The sequence below is a fragment of the Limulus polyphemus genome, unplaced genomic scaffold (genome assembly GCF_000517525.1).
Source record: "Limulus polyphemus unplaced genomic scaffold, Limulus_polyphemus-2.1.2 Scaffold3448, whole genome shotgun sequence".
Taxonomy (NCBI): Eukaryota; Metazoa; Arthropoda; class Merostomata; order Xiphosura; family Limulidae; genus Limulus; species Limulus polyphemus.
Genome location: NW_013669058.1, coordinates 95,693 through 106,373, shown reverse-complemented (window position 1 = coordinate 106,373; position 10,681 = coordinate 95,693). Strand labels below are relative to the sequence as shown.

Genomic DNA, 10,681 nt, shown 5'->3' with positions numbered 1-10,681 from the left:
CGATATATATATAAATTACCGGTTTTTCTAGAATCTCCTAAGTGAAAACAAAATGTGTCTGTACTCTAACACTATCAGAACTCTGTTTATTTGACCAACCTTGTGACTACGATATATATATATAAATTACCGGTTTTTCTAGAATGACTGCAGATTGTAAGAGAAAATGATAGTTATTTATCCTAAGTAGTCTCGGACTCATAACAGTTTACAGCTATTTTCATTGAATGTTATTCCTCTTTGGACCATGTCTAACTACTAAACCTGTGTAACAAAGTGTGTAGCTCGAGTTACAAGGTATTAACTTATGTAATTTTCATTGAATGTTATTACTCTTTGGACCATGTCTAACTACTAAACCTGTGTAACAAAGTGTGTAGCTCGAGTTACAAGGTATTAATTTATGTAAACCACAAGAAGCTCGCATGCATATCTTGCTGAGAAATGATTTTATATATACTTTCTTGTCTAACCTAATAAGTTTCTAATTTTACTTACTTGTATAACAATAAATAAAGCACATACATAAAAAACAAGAAATTTAGTACTTGTTTCTTTGCTTTCAGCCTCCAACTAAACTTAATCCTATTTATTTGTAAAAATGGTAGTAATACATAAAGTAATTTTTACTTATCTTTAATATGCTATTAAATTACTTTCTAACTAAGCTATAAGTGAATTAAAATAATTTCATTACGTGGTCAAGGTGACTTCAGTAATAGCAACAATGAATCTGTAAAAACCAAATGATTTAAAACATGTCATCTGTAAAAACCAAATGATTTAAAACAAGTCATCTGTAAAAACCAAATGATTTAAAACATGTCATCTGTAAAAACCAAATGATTTAAAACATGTCATCTATGAAAACCAAATGATTTAAAACATGTCACGTGAATGAGCTAGCCTGATAGAAAATTGGTAAATCAAAATCTCCTATTTCCATTGGTTATAAATAATCCAATAGAAAATGTCAGAGAAAATCACTGGCATTTACTGTAAGAAGGATCTGACATAGAAGGGCATGGCATGGTTTATATCTCCATAAGGCAAGAAGACTGGACACTATAAAAGTAGTTTACACCTTAGAAATATCTATAAGCGTGTAATTTATGTTAACATCCTATAGGAGTGGTATGCATATCTCAAATTGACAATTCAGAGTGAACAAGTGTCATGTGGTACAGAAAAGTAAATATTGAGAATTAATTTGAATATTTCCTTTATAAATTAAGAAACTGGAATTTATATTAAAAGTTGATTCATTAACATTACTTCTGAGCAACATACGCTTCTCGTGAGTTACATAATTCAATACTTTGTTTATTGTTGCTTGAGCTATATGCCTGCTAGGTGATTTATAACTTTGTTATGCAAGTTTAATACTGAGCCATGGTTAAACAAGTAATAAAATAATACAATTAAATGAAAACAGGTGTAAACTGTTACGAGTCTGAGACTATTTATGATAAATAACTGTTTACTAAATGTTGGTAGTTACAAGGTTATAGCTTCTTTTTACTAAATATTGGTAGTTACAAGATCATAGCTTCTATTTACTAAATGTTGGTAGTTACAAGGTCATAGCTTCTATTTACTAAATGTTGGTAGTTACAAGGTTATAGCTTCTATTTACTAAATGTTGGTAGTTACAAGGTTATAGCTTCTATTTACTAAATATTGGTAGTTACAAGATCATAGCTTCTATTTACTAAATATTGGTAGTTACAAGATCATAGCTTCTATTTACTAAATGTTGGTAGTTACAAGGTCATAGCTTCTATTTACTAAATGTTGGTAGTTACAAGGTATAGCTTCTATTTACTAAATGTTGGTAGTTACAAGGTCATAGCTTCTATTTACTAAATGTTGGTAGTTACAAGGTTATAGCTTCTATTTACTAAATGTTGGTAGTTACAAGGTTATAGCTTCTATTTACTAAATGTTGGTAGTTACAAGGTCATAGCTTTATAGCTTCTATTTACTAAATGGATGCTTATAGTCAACTATTTTATAAAATTAACAGAAAAAAAGTAAAATACCTGACTGCTGACACAGCCTAATCTCATTTCATGAATACCAACATTATATATCCGTTTCACCAAAGCTTTGACTTTCCCCACAGTCATTGTGGCTGCAAGAAAGAAAATAATCGTTTAGTAATGTCAAAGAGTTCTAAAGTTTGCAATGTTTTAAATTTGAGCACTGACTAATGACATTTATAAACTGTAAACTGATTTATGATTCACTAAACTATAGAGTGCTAACGAACGTGAGGTTTTTGTTCTTTTACAATTCAAAACTATTCTAGAAAAGGATTAAAACTAAGGTTGGCTTGGATGCAATTTTCTTTACACAACTTCTGCTGTTTCTCTTGGTTGGGGGTGGACAAAAGTTCATATATTAAACACATTGCCTAAATCCATTTTAAAAGAAGACTGGGATTGGTTGATTATGATACATTTTAAGACATTTTTTTTCTTAGCCAAAACCAGGGACAAGAACAGAAAAAGCTGGAATTCATGCGGCCCCTGGAAACAAAAAGGTCTATATGCACTCTGACGAATTCTAAGCCATTCTGGGGCACTAAATATCCACATTAATTGCTGCAAGGATAATCAGTAAACAATTGACTTTTTCCATTTTAACTCATGTTCCAATGAACAGAATTATAGGTCAGCTAACATACAAACAGGTAATGTCATGAAATATCAAGGCATTACATCTACAACTCACTTTCCACTGGGACGAATTATTGACCAACCATTTACAAACTAAGTCTTTTCAAAGGCAGATACAGAATAGTATTTATGTTAATATATGAACCTCTGCCTACCTTAAAAAGGTTATTAATGACGGAACAGACACGAAATTAAGTTTGAAAACACAAAAGATTAAAATTTCATTAAAATCAAATGGCTGAAAAAATGCCAAACCCTAATGTCCAATTTCCTGTTTTAAATACCATAAAATGTGGAGTTTGGAACTGTGTATTACAGAATAAAATATTTTCATACACACATTTTGTTATACACATATACATGCATTCACATATTTTTTTTATTAATATGTAAGAAAAGGCTAATAAAGTGACTAAAATAAAACAAAACTCGGGGATGTCACTGATAAATTACAGTTGGTAAGTGATTACTATGTCAATGACATTACAATGTTAACTACCTTCTGCAACATGTCACAAGAACCTTTACTTAAAACTATTATATTTCAGTGATACCTTTATATGAAATGAGATTTTGATTGTGTTAACGTAAACAAAAACACTTACATGGAAGTTTTTTAATCACTGGTGAAAAGCTAGGATCGTTAGGAGTACAGATCTCAACAGCTAAGATTCATGTTAAGGATAACCACTTGTTAGTCACATTTCTATTTATGATTAAGCTTTTGAACTTATAATGTTAACAATCGGTAAAATCACAACGAATGACTAACTTCTTATGTGTCTAACGTTATAATTTTATGATTATCAATCTTGCTCGTTTATTGCCTCATCTCTCTTATTATATCTGTCAAGAGTTGTGATTTATTTGTGATCTAAATTATTTTATAATATCTTATAGTTTTTTACTTCTCTTCACTATGTCGACTTCTAAACCTCTTCAGACATCAAAGGTTTGATAAAGTAGAAAGGTGAATGATATCAAGTTTATTTTTAAAAACAAAATCATTCTAAAATCTCTTGCTTTCATAAGTCACAACAGTCTTCTATTTCAGCCAGAAAAAGATTTAAAAATCTGGCAATGTCTTCTATAAATTTAAAAATCTGGCAATGCTTCTATACATTTAAAAATCTGGCAATGTCTTCTATACATTTAAAAATCTGACAATGTCTTCTATACATTTAAAAATCTGGCAATGTCTTCTTCAAAAGAAAAAATCTGGCAATGTCTTCTATACATTTAAAAATCTGGCAATGTCTTCTATAAATTTTAAAATCTGGCAATGTCTTCTATAATTTAAAAATCTGGCAATGTCTTCTATACATTTAAAAATCTGGCAATGTCTTCTACAAAAGAAAAAATCTGGCAATGTCTTCTACAAAAGAAAAAATCTGGCAATGTCTTCTATACATTTAAAAATCTGGCAATGTCTTCTATACATTTAAAAATCCGGCAATGTCTTCTACAAAAGAAAAAATCTGGCAATGTCTTCTATAAATCTAAAAATCTGCCAATATCTTCTATACATTTAAAAATCTGCCAATGTCTTCTATACATTTAAAAATCTGGCAATGTCTTCTATAAATGTAAAAATCTGGCAATGTCTTCTAAAAATGTAAAAATCTGGCAATGTCTTTTACACATTTAAAAATCTGGCAATGTCTTCTATACATTTAAAAATCTGGCAATATCTCCTGTAAGTTTCGTAAAATAGTCTTGAACACATTCTCCTCAGTTTTTAAGGGATTAATCAACTTACTACAAGAAAAAATGTAGTATACACTTGTTTTCCTACTCATGTGCATGAACTTATTTCTTAGTTAATATACAGAATGGCCCAAAAGTAGGTATAGAGTTGCATCATTCCAGAGTTATAGCAGCAGCCAGATTTCCCTCAGTTCTACTTCCAACAAGATGGAGCACCACCCTATTTCACTAATGCAATCCACCATTGTCTTGATGAAAATTTGCTTTAGAGATGGATTGGCCACAGAGGCACAATCGAGATGTCTCCATGGTCATTGGACTGTACCCCTATGGACTTTTTCTTCTAGAGAGCACTCCAGGACAAAGTGAACAGTAGGAAATCATACAATGTTGATGAAATGAAAGAGCACATCACAGACACATTTACAGAATTTGATGGACAGACAAACTTGTGTCAGAAAGTTTGCATAAGTGTGGCAGGCAGACTCCAGGATTGTGTGAACAGCAACGGGTTTCAATTTGAATACCTGAAGGAATAACTTTCCCATAATTCCATGTCATGTGTAAAGTGCCATTAAATAAATTATCAATTATGAACTGTATACTTTAGTTTTAATTTAATTACTTTAAATACATTATCAGTTATCATCTGCATACCTACATTTGGGCCACTCCGTATACTTTGGCCTTCAAGTACATGAAGTTATACATCATTAAAAATAGCTGCATTATTTACTACCCTTTTAAGAGAAGCTCAGATTTAAATTGTCAAGATATATTAAACATAAACATATTTATACAAGTTCTGAAATCCTAATAAACAATATGAATCTCATAAAAACTCACACTTGGATAATATCCTTAACATTGATCTTATTATACTAAGTAACCTTAAAGTAAAACCAGGCACAGAGACCTGTGATGTCAAATTTCTGGAGTTATACAATTACTCTTTGTTTTACAGTAACTCAGACTTGTTTTTAATTTTTTTCGATGTTTGATATATCCAAGTACATTAGTTATAAAGTTTTAATAAATCTTACTGTACAGGTAAAATATATATTTAATAAAGGATACTGATCAAGCTGTTTCTCAGACATGAATGTTGTTGTCGCACCTCTGATTCTTCTAGTGGTCCAAAAACTAGAATTAATGTAAAAAAAAATGCACGTTTGACTTTGTCTAAAAAGAATAAACCAGAAAAAGTGTTATCTGTATGAATGTAATTACCTTTTAATAACCACATTCACAACAACAACAACAAAAAGATAAAATTTCTAGCATACATGACACTCAAGTCAAAAGCTCAGATGGATCTGTCTTGGGTAATTATTTAATACGATTTACATATTTCAGGTTTATTAAACAAAGCATAATTGATAATCACTAAACATAACAAATAATAATTTAGTTGCTCTTGGTTTCATTATCATATTATTATCTGAAATAACAAAAACTTCCAGTTAAACAGGGTTCATTTGCCAATTCCTTGAAAATCTTCTGTGTAATCAGAAAACGTAACTTACTTTCAATCAATTTAGTAAACCTGGGGTGTTCTGCTACGAAGTCCAAAGTAGGTTTAGCTTTCTGCAAATCAGAATGTCCTCCGTTCTGGATCCAGCTTTGCCAGTATCGTTTCAGGTAATCCAATTCAGCCCCACGTCTTTCTTGTCTTGTCACCTGTAAACGGTAGTTTAAGAGTTACATGTGGAATTAACGAGTATGAAACACCCGTTTATTAGACATCGTTTGTTATATAACCAAAAGCTTTTAAAAACTTCCTGTTCTCATTGCAGTGATTCATTTTATACTTTTGTTCCTGCTACATTCCTATTCTTATTTTATTAAGTCAAAATTTACATAAGACATGTCTACCCTAAGTCAACTAATTGTAAAATTTTTTTCTCCTCACCTCTTCTCTATTGAGCCGCTGTAAACAGTCTATTTTTGCTATGACCAACTGTCGACAAGTTTCTGGGGTAAATTCTGTCATCACTGGATTATGAGAAATTCTAAGTTCTCTCAAATTTATGAGTTTGTTTAGCTCAGCTACATCTTTCCACTACACAAAGTAAAAAATATAATTATATCTTAAAATAAAAATTCTCTCATAACTTATACAGTTGTGAAACATACTACATTGCTCTATATTCTGGAAATTATGAGTGTTACAAGTAAGCTGACAGAAATACTCCAGCTTAAATCAAATATTCAGTAAATCTGTGCTTATCAAAAGTTCCTTCATAAACATTTACATTTAATCAGTGGCATGCCACTGTAGCAATTTGACCTATTTTATTTTGTATTGCTTCTTGACCAAATTACAAATACACAAGATCAAATAGTGTTTTGTTCGGCCATAAACTATAATTCGTTGTCAGTGTTGAAATAAATTAAATTGAGTTTAAAAAGGTGTATGTTAATTTTTGTCTAGATTGTAGTGCAACATAAACCAACTAAGAACCTGATAAAGTAGTTGAGCCTCAGATTCTTGATTTTAGTACAACAGAAACCAACTAAGAACCTGATAAAGTAGTTGAGCCTCAGATTCTTGATAGTAGTACAACATAAACCAACTAAGAACCTGATAAAGTAGTTGAGCCTCAGATTCTTGATTTTAGTACAACATAAACCAACTAAGAACCTGATAAAGTAGTTGAGCCTCAGATTTTGGAACACAGCTTTCAATTGTGGAGGATAACATGATGGAAATTACAATATCTTTGTGTGTTTTTCGTTACTTTTTATAGGCTAGAAAACTGTCTGGTGTTAGATAGTTTACAATTCCTCACGGGTGTTTTCAATATAGTTTAAGAATCTCATTGATTTGATACAAGTGGCTTACGTGTAATATGAACCCTAATCTACAGTCACCTGTTACTCCACAGTGATAATTTGGATTGATTTATTTTTTACTAAAAATAAACTGGTGGTAAGCTATGCTTAAGATGCTGGGAACTAAATAATTTTAAGAAATATTAGAGGAACACAATTAAAATATCATCTGCCTCTGGGTTTTCAATTTGTTTGACTGAGCTCTAGTTGGTATAGAAACCTTTACATGAATTGTATGTTATAAAGAAATAATATTATTTGTTTTCCTCTTCAGGATAGTGAAACAAAATTTAATTTTAAAAAATATTTCATTTTATATATCACAGTGATTTTATAAGTTCAATGAGACTATAAAAAAAAACATACTGAATATAAATAGTCAGTACAAATCAATCCCCTTTCTCAAAGTCTTTTTCACTGGTGTTAAAATCATTATGAAGTTTTAACTCAACCTGTAACTAACAATACAGGAAAAGATGGAGGAAGATCTAATATTAACTTAAAGACAGGCTACTAGGATTCATTTTTTACTTTCAAGTTATATTTCGTACATTTTTATTAAATTCATATACTTCTGATCATGATAAGGAATTTCTTGAAATCTCTTTAATGTGTCTGGGTTAGAAATAAATGCTTGTAAATGATTCTTTTTTTTACATGCACAAAATAACAGTTGTAAAACACAGCCTATGATGTCAGGCACCACTCCTACAATGTTATCCTAAGCCATTATAATAAACATATTTTTCACTAACTTTAATAAGAGAAATTAAACCAAGAGACCAACCTTACCTGGGTTAATCTGTTGTGCGTGATCATCAGGCACTGAAGTACGGGAAAAAGATCTGTTTTCTGGTTAGGTTTAACTCCAGGAAACTGAATGTTTGAGAGGGTGGTATTTCCCAGACACAAAACTTCAAGTCTAAATATATAACAAATGGATATTAAAAACAGCACAAATATAACTTCTTTTAAAATAACATATAACATGATTTTACATTTTCTTTTACAAAATAACACTATTCATAAATATTTATTGAGCAGTGAAACATTTTCAAGATCACTTCAACAAACCTGGGTAGATTTCCTAATTTACAAACTTCCTGCCAAGAATACAGAGGGTTGTCTTCAAGGCTCAGGTATCTCAGAGATAGCAAGGTATTGGAATCAGGTGTGGATAATAACGAGATTTCATTTTTCCAAAGTTCCAAGCGTTCGATCTGTGGCCACATTTTTGAACAAGTAAGCACCTGTAAAATAAAAATAATGATTTTGAGATAAACAAGTTCAAATACTCAAATTAATGTTTTTTTTTTAAAAAAAAGGAATACAAGGAATATTACCTGTTCCCAGCTGTAACTCATCTTGTTCAAAACCAACGTTTTTAGAGTACAAAAACTTGGCTGTAAGTCTTCTGGATGTTCTGGAACTGGAATCAAATTTTCACTGAAAAAAACAAATAAACTATAAATCTTTTACGGAACAGTCTTAAGCCTATGGTTATAAACAATACTTTTAAACATATTTGACTCTGCTAGGCATTCAAATATAGATTTATACATGCAAGTGAAAACAGTTATGGACTCTTTACGAATTAAAGTTATGCCACAAATTCAGTTTAGGGAATAGATTTGTTTTTAAATGAATCCTGTAAGATTTCTTCAACTGTAGATGTTGAACAGACACACACAACTAACTCATACTAGGATTAGTAATCATTATAATATATATTTTGGTCATCAAAACACACCAAGAACACAAAAATATTTTGTCAGTAATAAAATTAGTGGTTTATGTTGGCAATGGAGGTAGGTCTGTATTAAACATCTATTGGCGTACACTGATTGTACCAAGGTTCTTGCCTCACAACTTCTTTTGCCTTTAACAAATTACCTCACATTCAACTCTCTGAGACACAACAGTTGTTCAGCAATCCGAGCAACCTCTAACCAAGAAGATAACAGGTTACGTGAAAGATCCAGAACTGTCACTGATGATATGAGAGTTTGTAATTCTCCTGGTTGACCTGCACCATTCACCCTCATTTCACGTAGCACCACTTCTTCCAATTTGTCTAACTGACTGAAGAAACAATGAAATATCATAATATTTATGAAGTTTTCAAGTTTTTAACTCAATATATAGTAACTTAAATTAATTAAGGTATATGAATAATATTATGGCACTGCACCTAAGTTATTATTCAATATTATACAGTGAACCAGATGTTTAATGATTACATTAGAGATTTCTTTTCACCAAAGGTAAAATGGAAAATATAATGTGTAACTATTGTATTTTAACTTATATAAGATGCATGGGTATATACGACACACCAATATTTTAGCAAAGAATATTCAGGGAAAACAAAAAAAACATTTGAGTGTATCAAAGCATTAAGTGTTTACTCTAAATAACAGTTTAATAACTGTTGCACATTGCAAATAGGGAATGTAGTAGACAGTTTCGTTCATGAGAATTCAGAAACACTTTCTGCTTAGCACTGGAGAAGGTGAACTTCTCAGCTATACTGATTCTAATCATCTTGGATTTGCTATTATCTATTATAAGTCCACTCATATATTTAGCAAATTTTTTTCATTAATTATAAGCCTAGTCATATATTTTTTGCATAGATTAATTTTTATATTTTAATTTACAGTTATCTGGGGAAAGATTAGGTAGAAATTAGCTTATGGAGGCAAAAATAACAGATGCATTTTCTTTAACTTCACATATTAGGTGCAGGATGATTCTTAGAGGATTTTTTTCAAAAAAGTGTCTTCTATATCATACAATATGATATATGGTGAGTTAAATTGGAATCAATAACCCCATATGATATATACATATCACTATTATAAGAGGCCGAACTGTATTTCTTTGGTTTGCTGACTCAAGCTGTGCTGGTGAGCTTTGAATAGACAAAAGCAGTCCACAACAGAAGGTGTGGCAAATTAAAGAATGTACTAGGCCTCTTCATCACACCTTTGGTGAAAAGAAATTTGTAATATAATGAAATGTTATGTCCTCACAAGTTTCACTACGATCAATATTTCATGTTGCTGTATGATGCACTTCATTCACCAGCTGATGCTTGTCTAGTAAAACAATTATTATTGTGTGAAACAACCATGAATTTGAGTTGTTATTAGCACATCATGCCTTGGTTGTAAATATTTTACACTGAATTTACATCATTAAGTAAACTTAACATAACCTTTCACTAAGAGCAAAATTAATGCTATCCATTTTGATGTAACATTCAAGTCCTCTTCATCAAGAGTTAAATATAAAACATTAGGTCACACTGAGTAACAATAAACTGTACCCTGAACAACTGAGGATTACAGTTTCAAATAATGACTTTCGTTAGATCAGTTATGCTGACGATAAAAGAGTGCTTCTGAATGCACACACCCACCCCTGTACAATGTTTCACGATAAAAGAGTGCTTC

General features: G+C 30.9%; 1 protein-coding gene across 1 annotated transcript in view; it reads right to left on the bottom strand.

Annotated features, from left to right (window-relative positions):
• LOC106469366 (tubulin-specific chaperone E-like) overlaps nucleotides 1-10,681 on the bottom strand; it is a 20,940-nt gene that overhangs the window by 1,901 nt on the left and 8,358 nt on the right. The window contains exons 4-12 of the mRNA XM_013929853.2: nucleotides 9,117-9,305; nucleotides 8,567-8,669; nucleotides 8,298-8,473; nucleotides 8,016-8,145; nucleotides 6,301-6,450; nucleotides 5,915-6,068; nucleotides 5,466-5,531; nucleotides 3,287-3,346; nucleotides 2,043-2,134 (exon numbers count right to left, since the gene is read on the bottom strand). Of these exons, the coding sequence (XP_013785307.1) occupies nucleotides 2,043-2,134; nucleotides 3,287-3,346; nucleotides 5,466-5,531; nucleotides 5,915-6,068; nucleotides 6,301-6,450; nucleotides 8,016-8,145; nucleotides 8,298-8,473; nucleotides 8,567-8,669; nucleotides 9,117-9,305 (1,120 nt within the window). The remainder of the gene's footprint in view (nucleotides 1-2,042; nucleotides 2,135-3,286; nucleotides 3,347-5,465; nucleotides 5,532-5,914; nucleotides 6,069-6,300; nucleotides 6,451-8,015; nucleotides 8,146-8,297; nucleotides 8,474-8,566; nucleotides 8,670-9,116; nucleotides 9,306-10,681) is intronic.